The 24,184-nt window shown below is 40.0% G+C and overlaps 1 protein-coding gene across 4 annotated transcripts in view; it reads left to right on the top strand.

Moving 5' to 3' along the window:
- LOC139765498 (uncharacterized) overlaps positions 1 to 24,184 on the top strand; it is a 134,667-nt gene that overhangs the window by 54,024 nt on the left and 56,459 nt on the right. For all 4 annotated transcript variants that reach the window (XM_071692958.1, XM_071692959.1, XM_071692957.1 and 1 more), the window contains 4 exons: positions 6,379 to 6,523; positions 12,314 to 12,445; positions 14,400 to 14,779; positions 23,381 to 23,497. In XM_071692958.1, the coding sequence (XP_071549059.1) occupies positions 6,379 to 6,523; positions 12,314 to 12,445; positions 14,400 to 14,779; positions 23,381 to 23,497 (774 nt within the window). The remainder of the gene's footprint in view (positions 1 to 6,378; positions 6,524 to 12,313; positions 12,446 to 14,399; positions 14,780 to 23,380; positions 23,498 to 24,184) is intronic.

The following is a 24,184-nucleotide window of genomic DNA, read 5'->3' as shown; positions in this document are numbered from 1 at the left end:
TATAATAATCTATACCTTAATGATTGTAGAAGGTTTGGGTCCCAGAAATAACATTCTACTGGAACTAAGTCAAATGCTACCACTGAAATCCAGAGGTGCCATTTGCTTAAATAGAGAACTCGTTAAATGTCCTGGGCCATCTACCATCAGAAACAGCATGGAGTGCACAGTAGAGAAGCTTTAAGAGTGCATTGGACAATTACTTACAAAGTGTACCAGACCAGCCAAGGTGTGGGGGCTGTTTGAGCCTGAGGGCTGCAACTTCCAACAGCTTGGTTGACCAACAAACCAATCCAGCAGCCTGGGGGTGAAGACCCCCAGAAGACTTCATGAGGTGTCCAAGAGGTATGGTATTTATGAGGACTGTAGGTATAGCAAACACAACAAAGCAACAGTTGCCTCATCTAGAAGGATGACAGCTGGATCCTGTGCATTCTAACATCACCATACAAAGAGAGCAAAATTATGGATTTAGAAAGTTTTCAGAGAGATTTCACAGTCCATATCATTGTGGTAAAGGAACTAGATTACTGAGAACAACTGAAAACACAGAGGCTATTACTGAGATCTCAGGAGCATGGAGGGGAGAAGTATATCATCATCTGTACCTGGAAAATCCTAGGAGGTATGGTTTCCATCCTATATGTGGAAATATCATCCTACTGTAAGGTTTTGTAGAATGCTACCTTCAAAATCCAAAGGGACAGCATGTACAAAAAGAGAGAACACTTTAAACATTTGAGGCCCAAGACTTGTCATTGCTTTCCTAGCTTCCATGAGAAGCAATATGGGATGCATAGTGGAGAAGCTTTAGTGTGCATTGAACAATTTCCTATAAAGGGCACCTAACCAGCTAGGCTGTGGGGGGTCTCTTTGGGTCTGAGGGCAGTGACTTCCGACAGCTTGGTTGACCAGTGATCTAATCCAGCATCCTGGGCCAGCCCGGGCTGTAGGAGTGAAGATTCCTGAAGACTCCATGAGTTATCCTTTGTTGCTAGATGTTTAAAGTGTTCTCTCTTTTTTTTGTACATAATGCCCCAGTGGATTTCAGAGGTAGATTTTTTATAGGGACTTCCATGCCTCATATGCCAGTAGGATGTTATTTCCAAGTGAAAATTTGGAACTATGCCTTCTAGGATTTTCCAAGCATAGATGATGACAAACCTTTTCTGTCTGCACTCAATAGAGTATAGTATCAGTGATTTCAGTTGTTTCTAATGATTTAGTTCCTTTACTGTCAAAGTGGGCAATGAAAAAACTTAAAATAATTTTTGATTTTGTAATTTTGTTGCTTTGTTGGTTGATGATAAAGCACACCAGTATTTTATTCTTGACAGAATTAGTGCCTTGAGTAGTATCATCATTGGTGTCTCTTCGCTGTCTTAAAAGTTTGCAGGAATCCAGCCCACCATCCTTCATTAGGCAACAACTGTTGTTTTATCTTTGCTAAAGATCAGGTTGTTAAGGCATTATTACTGCAAGGTCTCTAACATTATTCAACTGGTTTATGATGGTATATTTTTGTCAGGTATTCTCTATTTTTTTTTCTTCATTTGTCCCATACCAGAGGAGTTAAAACCCATCCATATTGAAAAGCATGTTGCTCTTAATGGTCCAGTGGAAGACTTCATGTATGTCCCTTTGTCATATTTCAACATCCTCTGTTAACATGATTTTCACGCCTATTCTTGCATCATCTGTAAAGGACAATGTCAGACTGTAGCTTGTGCTTGCTTTAAGTATATTTAGAATGGGGAACCGGGAGGTGCAAATATATTTTGCGAGGGAATGGTCTTTTTACTGTTTAGGCATTGAAGAATGCATGGTTTTCAACTACATTTTTTGACCTGTTGTATATCTATCTTCCAGTTTTGCAGTTTTTCCCATCTTTTGCATATTATGTGCTATGACACCATGGTAACATTCATCAAATGCTTTTGCAGAGTTCTATGTAAACTATATCTGCATTTTCTTCGTTTTCTAGAGCTTCAATAATCTTACCATAGTAGTCAGGCAGCTGAGGGTGGCAAGGTCTTCCCATCCTGAAACCATGTTGTCGTGGGTTATATGTAAAATGTTCATTTCCATAAATTCAGTCAGATTGCTTTTGGTACTCCGTTGAAGCTTATGATAATATGTTTTGTAGTTGCTTTTGGTTTGTAGTTTTTAGGGATTTCTTTCCCTTCACCTTTGTAGAATGGGGCAGTGTGAGTCAATTTTGAACTCTTGGGGGTGATGCCAGAATCTAGACTTTTTGATCACAGGATATTTAGTGCTCATGCAAAAGGTGTTTTACATTTCTTTTATGAAGACTAATTTCACAAGTCTGGGCCTGGAGCACAGTGCATGGACATGCATTCAGTGGCCCTCTCAAAATCTTTTGTTAAGCTGGTGTCTGCTATGTGTAATATTGGGGTCATTACAGTTTAGGAAGTCTTTTGGGGCATATATTTTTAAGATGGTTTTTAGCTTGCTGAATACTAATTTGTAATGTTTCTTTAGAGGCACTCATCTCCTTGCCGTCATTTCTATATGTACCTTCTTTTGTTTTGGGAGGTCAGTGGCGTTTGTGTGATTTGTATAATTCTGAAAGTGCATCCCATGACTTTTTCCCCCATTGAATCTCCTTTCATTGAGCATATGTGAGTGAGTTACATGGCCTCTATTTTCTCCCTTTCCCTCTCCTGTTGTACCTGAATCAGTGCTCTCTTGTATTGCACTCACATCTGTACTTGAGGATTCATCACCTTCATTTTCTCCCTTTCCCTCTCCCTCCATACCTGAATCAGTGTCTGTATTTTTGCTCTCATGTCTGTGCATGATGATTCTTTTTCCATGACGGACAGTTTTTCCATGCCTGAGCTGGTGTCCATTGTTTTCTGACTCCTTCCTTGTACCACAGTGTCAGGACCTATGGATCCTAGTAAATCATTCTCCAATACAGTATTTTCCTTTTCTGAGTTATTGTCTGAGTCTAAGGTAGGAGTGATATCCTCTGAATTTTTCCACCTGACTTAGAGTGAAGGTAAATAACTTGCAAACTTTCTCATGTCATTTTCAGATTCCCATTTGGTATCTGCAAGTGAGATGGGCGTCTTTGATACGTGTCCAGAAGACACGGCTGACTTTTGATTTTGTTGTGGTATAGGTTTAAGCAGGTGAAATGAGAGTTACTTTTGTAAAGTGAGGAACAATTTCTTTCTGGCTGTTTAAGGTGGTCTAACATATTAAAGCAGCCATCATTCATATTCCAACATGTAATGTGCTCCCCTTTTGTATATTAATGAATATTCTGTTCTTTTGATGTCAGTTGTCTTGTTTTCTATATTCAGTAAACTCTTACATCTTATAACTATGTTGTTACGGATGTGTATTTTTTTTGTATTGATTTTTTTTGTTCAGTATCAGTTTTACCTCCAGTATCTATTCCCTCATTTATTTTTTCTTTAGGGTTGTTTTGTTATTTCACATTTATTCTTTCCTGTGAAAGTTGGTCTGTGGTGGGGCTGTGTGATGTCACCGTGACTGTTTAGTTTGTTTATGGCTTGGGTAGTGAAGGAGTTAAATGCAAGAGTCTTAGAGAGGGGCATGTATGCAGTCTGTAGGGGATGAGGGGACTGGAAAGTGAGCCACTTTTTGTTTGCTGATGACACAGCACTGGTGGCAGATTCGAGTGACAGACTGCAGAAGTTGATTACTGAGTTTGGAAAAGTGTGTGAAAGGAGGAAGTTGAGAGTAAATGTGAATAAAAGCAAATTTATTAGGTTTACCAGGGTAGAGAGACTGGTTAGTTGGGATGTGAGTTTGAATGGAGAAAATTCTGAGGAATTGAATTGTATGTCATTGAGGGCGACTAAGAGACAGGAGTGGTTGGCTGGAAATCATCCCTCCCTGTATTGTTTTCCAAAAGAAAGACATAGCAAGGAGCCAAGAGAGGGATTTTCCCCCAAGGCTCTGTCATCTCTTCTTGATGCTAACTCGCTCACGTAGGAAATGGCAAGCACAAATGAATACTGTTTCAACGATTTCCTCTTCTCCACAAATAATCCTATGCACTCATATGCATAGGACTCAGTGCTGCATTCATCCACATCCTTCAGTTCTGCTCCCTTTTCTCTCACTTGTCTGCATCTCGTCTTGACATAGCTTCCTCAATAAACTCAGACTTGTACAGGATATCTCAGTCTTGTAAAGTTTAATACCTCTAAGACCAAGTTTCTACCCATCTCTCTGTTAAGTAATTCCACCTCTTGACTCAATGAACGTACTTGGTATTGCTGTAAAATCCACTATTTCTTGGAAACCCCTCATTATGGTAACAGCTAAGTCTGCCTCTAAGACACTGGGTGTCCTGTTTAGATGAAACTTCTTCTCTTAGGGACAGTTGGCCCATTTACGCAAGAGATTGATTCGTCCTTGTATGGAGTACTGCTCTTGCATTTGGGGTGGTTCTAGCTCAGCATCCTTACTTGACAGAGTTGAGTCGAAAGCGGTTCATTTTATAATCTGTCCCACGCTGATTGCCAAACATGACCCCATGCCAAACACTGCATTGTTGGTTCATTTTACCTCTTCTGTTGGTATTAATTTAGTTTTTGCTCCCAAGAGCTGGCTGCTTGTGTCCCACACCACTAGCTAGACCACACAATACACAGTAAGCTGCTGTGTTGCATGACTATTGTGTGGCCATTAGCAACTCGGGTGGACTGTATGATACCTGTTTCTTTCCCAGCATGTCAAAGCTTTGGAACTCTTTGCCTTCACATGTCTTTCCCAATAACTATGACCTGGCACATTTCGAAAGACATGTTTCTCACTTTCTCAAACATTCGTAAATACTTTCCCTTGTCTTTTTTTTTTTTCTTCTTTTTTTCCACTTCATACTTTTCTCAATATTTCAATTAAAGCCTGGCCTTGATGTGGACTTTTGTCTGTGACTGGTGCCTTCAACATAAAAAAAAAAGCTGACTTCCAAACTTGATGCTCTTACACTACGTTTCAATGTCAGTTCATTTTCCCTCTTCTTTAGGTATTACTTTGGTTTTTGCTCCTGAGAGCTGGATGCTTGTGTGCCCCCACCACTTGGTAGGCCATGCAATATACAGGAAGCTACTGCATCACATGATTACTGTGTGGCCATCAGCAACTCAAGGGTGGGTCATTTTAGTAGTTGCTAATAAGTAAGACCCGGCATATTTCAAGACAGGTTTTTCCACTTCCTCCAAAGTTTATAAAAACTTTCTCGTCATTTCTTTTTCCATTTTCATTATTCCCTCTATATTTCAATAAAGGCCCTGCCTTTATGTGGGCTTTTGTCCATGACTGGAGCCTTCAACATAAAAAGAAAGAAGAAGGAAAAGATATTATAATGATTTTTTTTTTTTTTTCATACTATTCGCCATTTTCCGCGATAGCGAGGTAGCGTTAAGAACAGAGAAAAAAGAGGAAAAAATATATAATGATTATAACAATAAAAGCAAAATAAGATTTATTCCATAGCTGTAGAAATCAGGCAAAGATCACAATGAAACAAGCCTTATGGCAACAACATTCTTATTAATAGTAATGGTACCTTAGCAACTTAATGTGGATTTGAAACGGAATTTGCATTTACTGCAACATTTTCTTTTTGGTCTTTGGTGTTAAGAATGACCTCTTGCAGTTTGAAAAAAGAAAAAAGCATGTCGTACTGGAGTGGATAGAAAACTGTATTGAGAGATTTGAGGACCAGCACTGTGGTCCTGAGGGATCTTTTCCAAGGCCCTAGTCATAGATCACTGGGTTTGGCAGCATACTCCACCTGACCTCCCATGTTTACCCAGCCCTCTGTAGCTTTGCTTATTCAGTCATTTTTAGGAAGTTCACTCCACTAAAGTAAAGAAATTATATTTTCATGGTTGAAACTGCATTCTGGACCCCTGCAATTTGAGAAATGGTGTATTGTGTATGATAACTGTATAGTAGGATAGAGTAAGTGACCATAAAGGTGTCATGCACTTCTCGTATTAGTAGAGATGATGTGTCTACAAATTGAATTGATTAGTGATAGTCATAAAAGCTCAAGTGCTCAAATTATGTTCAATTATTAGTACAGTTACTTCAGAGGCCAAAAAAGGTGTGGCTTGTACTGAAAAGAAGACACCATGAGAGATAGCCTAAAGATAGCTAAATCATACACTATTCGACATACTTTAACCTGTGTTAAGTAAACATGATGCCAGTGTTGTCTTTGATTTTAAGATAGAATCACTGATGGCTGTTGGGAGTAATGGTATGTAATGATAATGCTTTTGATGTTGCTGTTTTGTAATGCATGTTGAATTTCTGATGGTAAGACAACTGTCATATGCTGATACTAATACTGTGTTTTACGTTAAGGTTGAACGACTGGTGGCAGAGGTGAGTGCAAATTTAGAGGCTGGAGCAGAGGTACAAGTAACTGATACTACCCCATCTGATGATGACATTGTGGTTTTGTCATCAGAAGAAGATGCTCCCCGGATTAAGGCTGAGTTGGAACAAAGTAGGTGATTTTGATGTATGCATTTAGAATTATTGGATTTAGCATGCTGAGAAATGAGATGATTTTTTTTTTTCCACCACCTTAGTAACCAAGCATCTGGAACCTCTCCTTATGAAGTGTATTGGGAGAGGATATTATAAATAAGTTTGAAAGTGTTGACGGCACTTCCCTAGGGAGTCCACTACCACTCAGATTACAGAGAGGAATGGAGACAGGGAGAGAGGGAGGTAAAGGAGATCTATTAAACATTTCATCTCTTTCATCATGTTCTCTTGTAATATACACTGACATATACTGGTTGATTAACATTTGACATACTCTTTTGGGGGTCATATAACTGTCAGATGGCATCAAAGTTATAAGTCGCAAGATCTGTGTGAGAATTAATAGGTGATTTTGTGCTACAGGTTGAGCATCCCTAATCCAAAATCTGAAACTTTTTCAGCAGCGACATGACATTGCAAGTGGAAAATTCCACACCTGACCCCACTTATCCATGCTGGGCTCTGATGCTCTGCTGGGGCCAGTTTGTTACAAACCATTGTCACTGCCTGACTTATGTGCATAACTCTCTGTGTTTTTTGCCTGTTCTTTGCTCTGTGGTACGAAGATATTTTTGAAAATGTCATGAAGGCCTGCAGATACCCCTATGGACAACAATGATAAGAAAAGAGGAAGCACAAGTATTAAAAGATGTTTATGAATTACCTTCAGCCAATGTGTATAAGGTGTATATGAAAACAACTTGAATCCCATATCCAGGGTATCTCATTATGTATATACAAGTATTCCAGAATCCAAAACACTTCTGGTTCCAGGCATTTAAGATAGGGGATACTCAACCTGAACAGTCTCAAGATCCAGTTGAGCATTAATAGTTGATTTTGTACTACAGTCAGCAGAAACTCCATTCTTGGAGTAGAAACAATGATAGAGACTGTAGTTGGAGACCTTATAGTGTAAATAAGCATTTTTGGACAGTTAGGTTTCTGAGAGAAGAAAGTGTTCAGGAGAAGAGGTAAGCAGATGGTACTCTGCAGATGTAAGGTTAGGATTAGAATTGCAAATGTTTTAGAAATGAATTATGAAAGAGCCACCAGGTCTAGAAGCTGTATATGTTTGGAAGTGGGATTGATCCCAGTTGCATGATGGCAGTCTAATGGGCCCTGTTATGAGCCCAGCCCCTCTGAACCATTGGTGCCACTCAGAATGGGCACCAAAGAATCATATATTAGTTCAGCTGTGTTAGATTTTGTTTCCAAAGCTTAGGAAAAGAAATAGAAGATAACTTTGAAATATATGAGTTATGTGTTGTCCAGTGATGTTTATTTATTGTATTTATTATACTTTGTTGCTGTTTCCCACGTTAACGAGGTAGCGCAAGGAAACAGATGAAAGAATGGCCCAACCCACCCACATACACATGTATATACATACACGTCCACACACGCACATATACATACCTATACATCTCATTGTATACATATATATATACACACACACATATACATACATACACATGCACATGGATCTGGCAGCGGATGGAACCATGGAAGCAGAAGTGGATCATAGGGTGGGGGAGGGGGCGAAAATTCTGGGAGCCTTGAAGAATGTGTGGAAGTCGAGAACATTATCTCGGAAAGCAAAAATGGGTATGTTTGAAGGAATAGTGGTTCCAACAATGTTGTATGGTTGCGAGGCGTGGGCTATTGATAGAGTTGTGTGCAGGAGGATGGATGTGCTGGAAATGAGATGTTTGAGGACAATGTGTGGTGTGAGGTGGTTTGATCGAGTAAGTAACGTAAGGGTAAGAGAGATGTGTGGAAATCAAAAGAGCGTGGTTGAGAGAGCAGAAGAGGGTGTTTTGAAATGGTTTGGGCACATGGAGAGAATGAGTGAGGAAAGATTGACCAAGAGGATATATGTGTCGGAGGTGGAGGGAACGAGGAGAAGAGGGAGACCAAATTGGAGGTGGAAAGATGGAGTGAAAAAGATTTTGTGTGATCGGGGCCTGAACATGCAGGAGGGTGAAAGGAGGGCAAGGAATAGAGTGAATTGGAGCGATGTGGTATACCGTGGTTGACGTGCTGTCAGTGGATTGAATCAAGGCATGTGAAGCGTCTGGGGTAAACCATGGAAAGCTGTGTAGGTATGTATATTTGCGTGTGTGGACGTATGTATATACATGTGTATAGGGGTGGGTTGGGCCATTTCTTTCGTCTGTTTCCTTGCGCTACCTCGCAAACGCGGGAGACAGCGGGAAAAAAAAACAAAAAAACATGCACATAATTCATACTGTCTGCCCTTATTCATTCCCGTCGCTACCCCCCCACACATGAAATAACAACCCCCTCCCCCCGCATGTACGCGAGGTAGCTTTAGGAAAAGACAACAAAGGCCACATTCGTTCACACAAATATATATAGCCCTGTGATGTATATGAGAAAAAGAGTGTAGGAATAGGGTTCAATACCAGCAACAGAAATGAAGAAGCAAGTGAAAAAGACAGTGATAGATGCTGCAATGCAGGATCACTACATTGTCACCAGTGTCCCTCTCAAAACCCAGGTGGTTGTACCCCCTCCTGGACAGTGGTTGCTTGTCATCCACTACTAATGCTCCAAAATAGCAGCAGTAAGTGCCACCTATTTCGCTTGCCTGTGCCATCGCAGCTACTTATGGGATGGAATGGATTCACATCTTAATATGTTTGATGATGATGCCAAAGTTATCATTGAGGTAGAATAGTGAGGAGAACTTGATCAACCTACAAAGTGACCTAGACAAGTTTTGAAGTTGGTCTGATGCATGGTTAATGAAATTCTACCAGTTTAAATGCAAAGTGATGAGGATGGGATGCAGTGAAATTAAGGCTTTGATGTGGATATTATATTGCAGGAAATAAGCTGCTGTAATGCTTTTAAGAGAGGGACTTGGGAGTAGGTATCCCTGATTTATTACCAGAATCCCACATTAGGGAAAATCTTTGTTGTATTAGAGCAGCATTTATTATTATTGGGTTTTTAGCCTTTTATCAACCATGTACCCTATTTATGTTACTGGTGGTATTCATATACCCTCTGAATAGATGAACGGAGAAGGGGGCCAGATGAGGATATTCCCTCAAAGGCCCAGTCCTCTGTTTTTAACGCTACCTCGCTAACGTGGGAAATGGCGAATAGTATGAAAGAAAAAGAAAGAAAATTTTACAATTATATTAATGATGTTTTTTGGTTCACATTTTGTTATCCTTAACATTTGTTACACATCCATATTATAATCAGATTAATGTTTTAAAACAAACCCTTAATTGATAGATCTTAATCTCTAGAAGGAACATTAATGAAAGTAGTTTCAGAAAATATGCCTCTTATCCGTGATTACTTTAAATTTTTGGAACTTCATTGCTTTTAAATTCATCAGTTCTACCTAACTGAAACATTATGAAAGTGTGTCCTCAACTTTTGCCTCTCAACAATATTATTTCTGCTTTGTGGAACTTCATTATTGGTTAATCTTTCAGTGCCATAAAACTGAAACAATGATGGAAGTCATTGCTGAATATATCAACAAAACATAAGGATTTCAATATTTTTGAAAATCATTCTTTGTAATCCTTAAGCTCTACAGAACTGGTTAACAATGCTGAGACTGCTGGTACTGTTTTCACTGTGCTGATCAAGAAATGTGGACCAGTTTTTGCTGAGGCACAGTGCATGTCTTCTTCCACAGAGAGTTGATATCTCCTCTTAGCTTTCATCAAGATTGTACCTGAACACCATGGTTCACATAATTATGTTGATGGAAAGAGTAACAGAAAGTGAAGAACTTCTGTTACATGTGGGTATAACTGACTGAACCATTCAACACCATAGTCAAATTTGCTGGTTATTTTTTAAATAGGTCGTGAGGTCTATCGTCATTCACAATACCAATGAATTATTCTTGGAGCATCTTATTAACCAAGGCAATATAAGTATTGTTTAGTTATGGGAAAGACACAAACCAGCACTACTGAAGTGAAAAGACCAGACCTGAACCCAGACAATATATGTAGTTTTCCTTTTGAGAAAGGAATTTTTATGTTACTCATAGCCTAATGCCATTAAAAGGGACAGATCTAGATATGCAGGCTGTTTAGAGAGAGAGAGTGTTTTTGTGTACCCTCCAGTAAATCTCCACAACTGCAGATTGAAAAACTATTGAATATATGGATAAGGAAGTACTTAGGAAGCTTTTTGCATGTTACCCAATGCCAAAACGAGAATATGCTTCTGAAATTTGGTCACCACCTTTAAAGCAGCACAGAGGGCTTCCGTAATAGAGAGGGCAACAAAGATGATACCAGAATTAGAGAGCTGAAGTACAAGGAAAAACCTAATCAGAATCTCAAAAGTTTTTAAGTCAGTTTCATGAAGTTAGCAGTGAATAGTTCTTCAAAATGTTTTATAATGTATATAATTGCATATCATCCCTGGGGATAGGGGAGAAAGAATACTTCCCACGTATCCCCTGCGTGTCGTAGAAGGTGACTAAAAGGGGAGGGAGCGGATGGCTGGAAATCCTTCCCTCTCGTTTTTTTTTTTTTTTCCAAAAGATGGAACGGAGAAGGGGGGCCAGATGAGGATATTCCCTCAAAGGCCCAGTCCTCTGTTCTTAACGCTACCTCGCTAATGCGGGAAATGGCAAATAGTATGAAAGAAAAAGAAAGATAATTGCATATATTACATATATAGATATTTGAATATCAGAAAACCCCGCTAGAAATATTAGTATTTGTATTCCCCCAAAAAAGTATCCTCATCTGAATACTGTTCAATCCTGAGAAACTTAGATTGGACATCAGCCTTTGCTTGCAGAACAAGAATGTGGGTTAATGTTTGGTAAATGATGGAACTTAATATGGTTTTGAGTTACTGGCTTTATGGCAGTTTTCAAAACTTTCTTTGCTGCCTTTAACAATGATAGGTATATTTATACATATATCTCTCTCCCTTTTTATATATCATTATATATCTGTATATGTATCAGTCTATATCTGTCTCTCCATCTGATTTTGTATTATCATTATTCCATTTTCAACTAAATGGGAGGGATCTAGTACATCCTTAACCCATGCAAAGTATGTTATAGTGATTCTTACTTTTTCAACCCTCACTGAGTTGATGCATCAAGTGAGACAGTTGTTTCCTATCATACCACATTTGTTCATATGATACTCCCACTGCATCTGATCCCCAGACATTGTGCTAACATCATTACCTGAAATATCTATCCCCAGTCAGCTCTGTGCTACATCCTTTCTTGTATTCAGTGGAACAGTTATTTTCATCATCAGACCAGTTTGTGCCTGACCACTTCACCATGCTTCCATATGAGCTTTTCAGATCCATTCCATTACAGTTTCACCTCAATTCTTCAGCACCTCATTCCCCACTTTATCTGCTCCTCCAGCTTTTTCATTCTTTAGAAGCTTTATTACTCTTCTGACTTCCTCCTTTGTAATGTTTTCTTCTCCCGTGTACTTTCTGCACCCTCCCCTTACCTTTATTTCTGTTGTACCAATAAACCTGTCACTTTCACCATCATCTCCAGTCCCATCTTTTAAATACTCTCTTCATTGCTTACAAATTTCTTTCCATGTTATTGTTATCCTTCCAGACTTGGCGAATATAATTTGCTTCAACACATTTCCCCTTATTTTTAGTCATCTGCTTCAAAAATATCTTATTCTCTTTCAAAATTGATTCCTTTCTGTGTCATGTAATCCATTTCCTTTTTCATTTACAGTTGAAAAGGAAGAAAAGGTTAAAGAAGAGGAAGAAGAAGAGGAAGAATTAGAAGAAGAAGAAGAAGAGGAAGAGGAGGAGGAAGAGGAAGAAGAAGAAGATGAAGAAATGTGGAAAATGAAATGGGGTCAGGGTAAGTTGATGATTGACTTAACATTTTCATATTTGTTATTTACTATAAAGAATATTTATTTACTTATTATACATAATTGCTGTTTCCCGCATCAGCGTGGTAGCGCCAGGAAACAGACGAAGAATGGCCCATCCACTTATGTGCATATATGTGTACATAAACGTTCATATACACACATATACATATACATATCAACATATACATGTACCCACTTAATGGCTTATTTCAGTTCAGATGGTTCCATTTGTTGCTAGATCCAATCCCTGATATCTAAACACTCCACATCCTCCAAGTTCTGTCCATTTAGAATCACACTCCAAGTGATTTATCTCTTTCATTCTAAACTTAATGCTTTAACCTTGCTCTTATTTGAGTTTACTCTCAACTTTCTCTTTTTATATGCTCTCCCAAACTCAGACGCCTGCTTATGCAGTTTCTCACTCAAATCTCTCATCGTCACTGTATTGTCAGAAAACAAGTGACTCACCTCCCAGGCACCCCTACCCTAACAGACTGCATTTCTTTCCAAGACCCTTGCATTCATTTCCCTTACTTCTAAATTCATAAACAGATTATACAGCCATGGTGACATCACTCACACCTACTGAGACCCACCTTCACCTTGAACCACTGACCTTCCTTTCCTTTTTTACACATATTTTACTCTCTTGATAAAAAGTGTTCAAAGCTTTTAGTAGCTTTCCTCCAACACCATATTAATGCCTAGCATCTTCCTCAGAACATCTCTGTCAACCCTCTCTTATACTTTCACCAAATCCATGAAATCCACATACAAATTCTTATGTTTCTCTCAGTTTTTCTCACACACATTCTTCAAAGCAAACATGTAATCCACACATCCTGTACCACTCTTTAAACCACTTTTTCTTCCCCAGTCTGGTGTTCTGTACATAACTATCCTCTCAGTCATCTATCTTCCATATATCTTACCATGTACACTGATCAAACTTATACCTATGTGATTTGAAAACCCCTTATCCCCCTTGCCGTTATATAGTGTTATGTTACAGGCATTCTTCCATTCCTCAGGCACCTCCCTATGATCCATTTACATAGTAAAGTGCATTTCATCAGCACTTAGCATGAGTATTGTCCTTAGGGCAAGAAAGGTTCCTATTGATATTGAGGTCAGAAGTTCAGGTTCGGGGTCACTCTTACACTTGTAGATATCATATATCTACAGTAGCTGTACTTCTGTAGGTTGGGTTTCATTAAGTCATGCTATATGTTTCCTTTGGGTCAGGGAAGGTTCATTTTGATTTTAAGGTCTAAAGGTTGAAAGTTAGGATCACTGCTGTAATTGTAAATTATTTTTTGTGCTCAGTAATTCATTATTATTGGATGTATTTCATGAAAACTTGCCTAGTGTTTCTATTTGTGCGTGGTAGATACCTGCTGGTGTTAATTTTGAGGTCAATTCACATGTAGGTGACTTTATTTCTGCACAGTATGTTTAGCTGTATTGAATGGATTTCATTGGGACTTGGTACATATATTACCCTACAAGGAAGGAGAGTCCGTATTTGCCTTGAAGTTCAAGGTTTGAGGTAAGTGCTGCGTATGGAGATGATAGTGTTTTTGCACTGTGACTAAGGTTTTGCAGGATAGATTTCACCAAGACTGTTGTGGTGAAGGCTAAGGTTCTGCAGGATGGATTTCCCCGAGACTGTCATGATGAAGGCCGTCAGATGTCAAATATGTTTCATATGTTTCAGTTGTATGAATAACCAAGAGGCAAATTTCCTTTTTTTTTTTTCAGTCTTTAATGGGCTTGGAATGTCTTCTTTTATCAGGTAGAAGAAAACATGAGAAAGCTAAAAAGTTTTATTGCCTAAAGTGTTAGGTATTAAACAAAAATTACAATGAAAATCAATGTTTTGTTTTCAGACGTGCCTTCTATATGTTTTGGATTTTGATAAGAGAATTTTTGCAGATGACATGTTTCCCCCGGTTGAAACTCAGTTGAAAGAAATAAGCAGTGGTGAGGAGATAAAGGAAGAGGAGGAAGGGGAGGAGGTAGAGGAAGAAGAGGAAAAACCAGAAGATGAGAAAGAGCCGGGAGAGAAGGAAAAGACTTCAGAAGAAGAAGAAGAAGAAAAGTCAGAGTCAGATTCTGATGTTGTTATTATATCCAGTCACTCAGAGGATGAAGAAGAGGAACTGGAGGATACATCAAGTTCTGGAGCACACATCAATGATGCATTCAACCTTCCTGATGCACAGGGGCGGGTATTAGTGAATGTAGGACATCCAGAGGGAGAAGAGGACATATTCTTGGCACCTCAGTTGGCAAGGATCGTCAAACCACATCAGGTAAAACTATTCAAAAGCCAAATTTGGCACCAGTCATGTTGAGTTTATTCTAATTTGTAGGTACCATTCACTTTCAGAAATAGAATTAGCTTACTCTGATTTTTTAAGTTACTAGTCATTAGTATAATATTGTTTTACCAGTTGTTGGCATGCTGTTGTGTCACACTATAGTTGATGATACCCCATTAAACTAGACTAACTTAGGATTATAAATGGTGGAACTACTTTCCTTGCTCATTCAGTAGGACAGCTTTTGTGCTAACCCTTTTGCTACATTCGTAACTCAGTTGCAAATGCATAACATAGCTTTTCTCAGAAGGTAGTGAATATAGATCAATGAAAGGACATGGCAAAAAATTAGGAAATGTAAAGTACATCATTAGCAGTACACTTGTGGATCAATGGAATATATATTTTTTTATTGTACTTAATCACCTTATCCCGCATTAGCGAGGTAGCGCAAGGAAAGCCCAACCCACCCACATACACATGTATATACATAAACGCCCACACACGCACATATACGTACCTATATATTTCACCATATACATACATATACATATATACACATGTATATGTACATACTGCCTTGATCCATTCCCGTCGCCACCCCGCCACACATGAAATAATAGATTTTTTTCATGATATTCGCCATTTTCTGCATTAGCGAGGTAGCGTTAAGAACAGAGGACTGAGCCTTTTAGGGAATATCCTCACTTGGCCCCCTTTGTTCTTCTTTTGGAAAATTAAAAAAAAGAGGGAAGGATTTCAAGCCCCCAGCTCCCTCCCCTTTTAGTCGCCTTCTGTGACATGCAGGGAATACATGGGAAGTATTCCTTCTCCCTTATCCCCAGGGATAGAAATGATAGATATTTATTTTTTTTTTTTTTTTATACTTTGTCGCTGTCTCCCGTGTTTGCGAGGTAGCGCAAGGAAACAGACGAAAGAAATGGCCCCCCCCCCCATACACATGTACATACACACGTCCACACACGCAAATATACATACCTACACAGCTTTCCATGGCTTACCCCAGACGCTTCACATGCCTTGCTTCAATCCACTGACAGCACGTCAACCCCTGTATACCACATGACTCCAATTCACTCTATTTCTTGCCCTCCTTTCACCCTCCTGCATGTTCAGGCCCCGATCACACAAAATCTTTTTCACTCCATCTTTCCACCTCCAATTTGGTCTCCCTCTTCTCCTCGTTCCCTCCGCCTCCGACACATATATCCTCTTGGTCAATCTCTCCTCACTCATTCTCTCCATGTTCCCAAACCATTTCAAAACACCCTCTTCTGCTCTCTCAACCACGCTCTTTTTATTTCCACACATCTCTCTTACCCTTACGTTACTTACTCGATCAAACCACCTCACACCACACATTGTCCTCAAACATCTCATTTCCAGCACATCCATCCTCCTGCGCACATCTCTATCCATAGCCCACGCCTCGCAACCATACAACATTGTTGGAACCACTATTCCCTCAAACATACCCATTTTTGCTTTCCGAGATAATGTTCTCGACTTCTACACATTTTTCAAGGCTCCCAAAATTTTCGCCCCCTCCCCCACCCTATGATCCACTTCCGCTTCCATGGTTCCATCCGCTGACAGATCCACTCCCAGACATCTAAAACACTTCACTTCCTCCAGTTTTTCTCCATTCAAACTCACCTCCCAATTGACTTGACCCTCAACCCTACTGTACCTAATAACCTTGCTCTTATTCACATTTACTCTCAACTTTCTTCTTCCACACACTTTTCCAAACTCAGTCACCAGCTTCTGCAGTTTCTCACATGAATCAGCCACCAGCGCTGTATCATCAGCGAACAACAACTGACTCACTTCCCAAGCTCTCTCATCCCCAACAGACTTCATACTTGCCCCTCTTTCCAGGACTCTTGCATTTACCTCCCTTACAACCCCATCCATAAACAAATTAAACAACCATGGAGACATCACACACCCCTGCCGTAAACCTACATTCACTGAGAACCAATCACTTTCCTCTCTTCCTACACGTACACATGCCTTACATCCTCGATAAAAACTTTTCACTGCTTCTAACAACTTGCCTCCCACACCATATATTCTTAATACCTTCCACAGAGCATCTCTATCAACTCTATCATATGCCTTCTCCAGATCCATAAATGCTACATACAAATCCATTTGCTTTTCTAAGTATTTCTCACATACATTCTTCAAAGCAAACACCTGATCCACACATCCTCTACCACTTCTGAAACCGCACTGCTCTTCCCCAATCTGATGCTCTGTACATGCCTTCACCCTCTCAATCAATACCCTCCCATATAATTTACCAGGAATACTCAACAAACTTATACCTCTGTAATTTGAGCACTCACTCTTATCCCCTTTGCCTTTGTACAATGGCACTATGCACGCATTCCGCCAATCCTCAGGCACCTCACCATGAGTCATACATACATTAAATAACCTTACCAACCAGTCAACAATACAGTCACCCCCTTTTTTAATAAATTCCACTGCAATACCATCCAAACCTGCTGCCTTGCCGGCTTTCATCTTCCGCAAAGCTTTTACTACCTCTTCTCTGTTTACCAAATCATTTTCCCTAACCCTCTCACTTTGCACACCACCTCGACCAAAACACCCTATATCTGCCACTCTGTCATCAGACACATTCAACAAACCTTCAAAATACTCATTCCATCTCCTTCTCACATCACCGCTACTTGTTATCACCTCCCCATTTACGCCCTTCACTGAAGTTCCCATTTGCTCCCTTGTCTTACGCACCCTATTTACCTCCTTCCAGAACATCTTTTTATTCTCCCTAAAATTTACTGATAGTCTCTCACCCCAACTCTCATTTGCCCTTTTTTTTACCTCTTGCACCTTTCTCTTGACCTCCTGTCTCTTTCTTTTATACTTCTCCCACTCAATTGCATTTTTTCCCTGCAAAAATCGTCCAAATGCCTCTCTCTTCTCTTTCACTAATACTCTTACTTCTTCATCCCACCACTCATTACCCTTTCTAAACAGCCCACCTCCCACTCTCCTCATGCCACAAGCATCTTTTGCGCAATCCATCACTGATTCCCTAAATACATCCCATTCCTCCCCCACTCCCCTTACTTCCATTGTTCTCACCTTTTTCCATTCTGTACACAGTCTCTCCTGGTACTTCCCCACACAGGTCTCCTTCCCAAGCTCACTTACTCTCACCACCTTCTTCACCCCAACATTCACTCCTCTTTTCTGAAAACCCATACTAATCTTCACCTTAGCCTCCACAAGATAATGATCAGACATCCCTCCAGTTGCACCTCTCAGCACATTAACATCCAAAAGTCTCTCTTTCGCACGCCTGTCAATTAACACGTAATCCAATAACGCTCTCTGGCCATCTCTCCTACTTACATAAGTATACTTATGTATATCTCGCTTTTTAAACCAGGTATTCCCAATCATCAGTCCTTTTTCAGCACATAAATCTACAAGCTCTTCACCATTTCCATTTACAACACTGAACACCCCATGCATACCAATTATTCCCTCAACTGCCACATTACTCACCTTTGCATTCAAATCACCCATCACTATAACCCGGTCTCGTGCATCAAAACCGCTAACACACTCATTTAGCTGCTCCCAAAACACTTGCCTCTCATGATCTTTCTTCTCATGCCCAGGTGCATATGCACCAATAATCACCCACCTCTCTCCATCAACTTTCAGTTTTACCCATATCAATCGAGAATTTACTTTCTTACATTCTATCACATACTCCCACAACTCCTGTTTCAGGAGTATTGCTACTCCTTCCCTTGCTCTTGTCCTCTCACTAACCCCTGACTTCACTCCCCAGACATTTCCAAACCACTCTTCCCCTTTACCCTTGAGCTTCGTTTCACTCAGAGCCAAAACATCCAGGTTCCTTTCCTCAAACATACTACCTATCTCTCCTTTTTTTCACATCTTGGTTACATCCACACACATTTAGGCACCCCACTCTGAGCCTTCGAGGAGGATGATCACTCCCCGCGTGACTCCTTCTTCTGTTTCCCATTTTAGAAAGTTAATACAAGGAGGGGAGGATTTCCGGCCCCCCGCTCCCGTCCCCTCTAGTCGCTTTCTACGACACGCGAGGAATACGTGGGAAGTATTCTTTCACCCCTATCCCCAGGGATAATATACATATATATATACATATACACACACACACACACACACACACACACACATACGCACATACACACACACACACACACATACATATATATACATATGAAAAATGTAAGAAACAATTTAGAAACAAACTTTTAGCTTGAAATGAATGAAAAAAATGAATGTCACATAATGGTTCAACCTCTGGCTATGGAAAGGAAATGTACAAATTATTCACACAAACGTCAATAGCAGTTCTCATCAATTTCACCACTGTGTCAATAAGCTTCAATGTCTAAGCTACATTTAGATATTTATATTTATGTATTATACTTTGTTGCTGTCTCCCGCGTTAGCAAGACAGCGCAAGGAAACAGACGAAAGAATGGCCCAACCCACCCATATGCACATGTATGTACATACACATCCTCATATGTACATATACATGCCTATACATTTCAACGTATACAAATATATACATACACAGACATATGCATGTACATGATTCATACTTGCTGCCTTTATTCATTCCTGTCGCCACCCTGCCACACATGAAATGACAACCCCCTTCCCCCGCATGCGTGTGAGGCAGCGCAAGGAAAAGACAACAAAGGCCATGTGAATATGTACATGTTTGTATATGTATATGTCTGTGTATGGATATGTAGGTATATGTTGATATGTATAGGTATGTATATGTGCATGTGTGGTTGTTTATATATATACTTGTGGACATGGGTGGGTTGGGCCGTTCTTTCATCTGTTTCCTTGCGCTACCTCGCTAATGTGGGAGACAGCTACTAAGTATGAGAATTGAAAAAAGTAGAAGTAATTATAGTATTAATTATGATAATAATGAGACTATTTTACCATGGCCACCCCCTAGAGGCATTTCCCAAATGCAGTGAGCATTAGAGATATAACTAGGGGAATTAGGGGGAATCATGGAAAGATCTATGGGGCCTGATTGTAGAGAGGGGTCTTTAGTTTGAGTAATTTGTTCATGACAACTAGAAAGTGGATGTGAGTGAATGTGGCCATTTCTTCCTATGTTCCTGGTAGCACCTTGCTAATGTAGGAAGTGGAAAACATATATGAAGAAACTTCTAACATTGTTTTTCTTTGTCAAGCTAATAAATTTACATTAGTTCATGTTTTACTTGGGAGAAAGATTGGGAACTTGCTTTATTGACACCTCCTTTGGTGATATATATGGTTGAAAGAGGCGTTTGATATTTTTTGTAGCTATGGCAGGAGAAAGCTGGTGACATCAGTGGATAATTAGTAATCAAACCGTAGCTTGTAATTCAGATTAGTTGGGAACTATTACTATTAGATTTTCAGTTCATGATATTAGCATTGAATCAGATATCAGCAATTGATGATTATAGCAATTTAAGGGTTAATTTAATCTTTGTATATTTTTTTCTTTAGATGATCCATAAGTTTCTTTCATTCTTTATCCAGAAAGTTCATCAGATCCTGAAAATAGAATGGGCTGTAATTAAAGGATCCTGCATTAATTTTTTTATCTAGAATGGTTAAAGGTCCCATTACACAGTAAGAATGAGTACCTAGTCAATGATGAATTTGAGCTGGAGCTTCCATTTATGCTCCCTTACCTCATTTCCTCGTGATTCTTTTAGAAAATTATTTTGATTCCTGACAATAACAGGCTATGATGCTAGTGGTCAGCATAGCACCTCTTCATCTTTTTGCCTTGACATCATAGACCTGGGCAGGTTACTAATGTATGGTTAAGCCTTGACATCATAGACCTGGGCAGGTTACTAATGTACGGTTGTTAAGCTAATTGTAATGAGCATCTGCAGGTTTTATATTATTTTGATTATTGAAGGGGATGAATCCTCATGACAACTCCTTTTTTTCTTTATAAAGTTGTTTGATCAGCCAAGCAAGTGCTGTGTTGGATGATTAGATAACTGTGCCTGCTGGAGAAATGTTGGGGTGAAGAGGGTGGTGAGAGTAAGTGAGCTTGGGAAGGAGACTTGTGTGAGGAAGTACCAGGAGAGACTGAGTACAGAATGGAAAAAGGTGAGAACAATGGAAGTAAGGGGAGTGGGGGAGGAATGGGATGTATTTAGGGAATCAGTGATGGATTGCGCAAAAGATGCTTGTGGCATGAGAAGAGTGGGAGGTGGGTTGATTAGAAAGGGTAGTGAGTGGTGGGATGAAGAAGTAAGAGTATCAGTGAAAGAGAAGAGAGAGGCATTTGGACGATTTTTGCAGGGAAAAAATGAAATTGAGTGGGAGACGTATAAAAGAAAGAGACAGGAGGTCAAGAGAAAGGTGCAAGAGGTGAAAAAAAGGGCAAATGAGAGTTGGGGTGAGAGAGTATCATTAGATTTTAGGGAGAATAAAAAGATGTTCTGGAAGGAGGTAAATAAAGTACGTAAGACAAGGGAGCAAATGGGAACTTCAGTGAAGGGCGCAAATGGGGAGGTGATAACAAGTAGTGGTGATGTGAGAAGGAGATGGAGTGAGTATTTTGAAGGTTTGTTGAATGTGTTTGATGATAGAGTGGCAGATATAGGGTGTTTTGGTCGAGGTGGTATGCAAAGTGCGAGGGTTAGGGAAAATGATTTGGTAAACAGAGAAGAGGTAGTAAAAGCTTTGCGGAAGATGAAAGCCGGCAAGGCAGCAGGTTTAGATGGTATTGCAGTGGAATTTATTAAAAAAGGGGGTGACTGTATTGTTGACTGGTTGGTAAGGATATTTAATGTGTGTATGACTCATGGTGAGGTGCCTGAGGATTGGCGGAATGCGTGCATAGTGCCATTGTACAAAGGAAAAGGGGATAAGAGTGAGTGCTCAAATTACAGAGGTATAAGTTTGTTGAGTATTCCTGGCAAATTATATGGGAGGGTATTGATTGAGAGGGTGAAGGCATGTACAGAGCATCAGATTGGGGAAGAGCAGTGTGGTTTCAGAAGTGGTAGAGGATGTGTGGATCAGGTGTTTGCTTTGAAGAATGTATGTGAGAAATACTTAGAAAAGCAAATGGATTTGTATGTAGCATTTATGGATCTGGAGAAGGCATATGATAGAGTTGATAGAGATGCTCTGTGGAAGGTATTAAGAATATATGGTGTGGGAGGCAAGTTGTTAGAAGCAGTGAAAAGTTTTTATCGAGGATGTAAGGCATGTGTACATGTAGGAAGAGAGGAAAGTGATTGGTTCTCAGTGAATGTAGGTTTGCGGCAGGGGTGTGTGATGTCTCCATGGTTGTTTAATTTGTTTATGGATGGGGTTGTTAGGGAGGTGAATGCAAGAGTTTTGGAAAGAGGGGCAAGTATGAAGTCTGTTGGGGATGAGAGAGCTTGGGAAGTGAGTCAGTTGTTGTTCGCTGATGATACAGTGCTGGTGGCTGATTCATGTGAGAAACTGCAGAAGCTGGTGACTGAGTTTGGTAAAGTGTGTGAAAGAAGAAAGTTAAGAGTAAATGTGAATAAGAGCAAGGTTATTAGGTACAGTAGGGTTGAGGGTCAAGTCAATTGGGAGGTGAGTTTGAATGGAGAAAAACTGGAGGAAGTGAAGTGTTTTAGATATCTGGGAGTGGATCTGGCAACGGATGGAAACATGGAAGCGGAAGTGGATCATAGGGTGGGGGAGGGGGCGAAAATTCTGGGAGCCTTGAAGAATGTGTGGAAGTCGAGAACATTATCTCGGAAAGCAAAAATGGGTATGTTTGAAGGAATAGTGGTTCCAACAATGTTGTATGGTTGCGAGGCGTGGACTATGGATAGAGTTGTGTGCAGGAGGATGGATGTGCTGGAAATGAGATGTTTGAGGACAATGTGTGGTGTGAGGTGGTTTGATCGAGTAAGTAACGTAAGGGTAAGAGAGATGTGTGGAAATAAAAAGAGTGTGGTTGAGAGAGCAGAAGAGGGTGTTTTGAAATGGTTTGGTCACATGGAGAGAATGAGTGAGGAAAGATTGACCAAGAGGATATATGTGTCGGAGGTGGAGGGAACGAGGAAAAGAGGGAGACCAAATTGGAGGTGGAAAGATGGAGTGAAAAAGATTTTGTGTGATTGGGGCCTGAACATGCAGGAGGGTGAAAGGAGTGCAAGGAATAGAGTGAATTGGAGCGATGTGGTATACTGGGGTTGACGTGCTGTCAGTGGATTGAATCAAGGCATGTGAAGCGTCTGGGGTAAACCATGGAAAGCTGTGTAGGTATGTATATTGCGTGTGTGGACGTATGTATATACATGTGTATGGGGGTGGGTTGGGCCATTTCTTTCGTCTGTTTCCTTGCGCTACCTCACAAACGCGGGAGACAGCGGCAAAAAAAGAAAAAAAAAAAATTAAAAACTACATTTTATTCCTCTTAAGAGTAGAATCTAACCTTCCCCCCTTGATCGTGTTCCTTATTTTTTTTCATGAAATTTTAATCTTTCTTTACAGACTGGAGGAATCCGGTTCCTCTATGATAACATAGTGGAATCCCTTGAACAGTTCAAGACATCAAATGGATTTGGCTGCATATTGGCACATTCAATGGGGCTTGGAAAAACACTTCAGGTAAGTTGTTGTTGATTGAGACTTCCAGATATGATAATCCTCTTCTGTTGCACACACACCACACACGCACGCATGCACGCACACACACACACACACACACACACACACACACACACACACACACACACACACACACACACACACACTAATGATATGCATATATTTCAGAAGAGGGTGTTTTGAAATGGTTTTGTCACATGTAGAGAATGAGTAGGGAAAGATTGACAAAGAGGATATATGTGTCATAGTTGGAGGGAACGAGGAGAAGTGGGAAACCAAATTGGAGGTGGAAAGATAGAGTGGAAAAGGTTTTGAGCGATTGTGGCCAGAACATGCAGGAGGGTGAAAGGCGTGCAAGGAATAAAGTGAATTGGAATGATGTGGTATACCGGGGTTAACATGCTGTCAGTGTATTGAACCAGGGCATGTGAAGCGTCTGGGGTAAACCATGGAAAGTTTTATGGGGCCTGGATGTGGAAAAGGAGCTGTGTGTTCTCATGTAAGAAATGTTGATTAAATATTAAAAGAAAAAAGATTATTTGGATGTTCAGCTAAACATGTCTGGTTAACAGTTAGGCAATTAGAATGAGTTACAAGTTTACCCGAAGGAACTGAGCATTGCTGTCATCAGCCAGCCAGCAGGGTTTGGGGTAGAGACTCCAGTTTTGCAAAATCAATTTCCACAAA

The sequence above is a fragment of the Panulirus ornatus genome, chromosome 55, assembly GCF_036320965.1.
Source record: "Panulirus ornatus isolate Po-2019 chromosome 55, ASM3632096v1, whole genome shotgun sequence".
Lineage (NCBI taxonomy): Eukaryota > Metazoa > Arthropoda > Malacostraca > Decapoda > Palinuridae > Panulirus > Panulirus ornatus.
The sequence above is the reverse complement of the archived record's forward strand: the minus strand, read 5'-3'. Positions and strand labels throughout refer to the sequence as shown.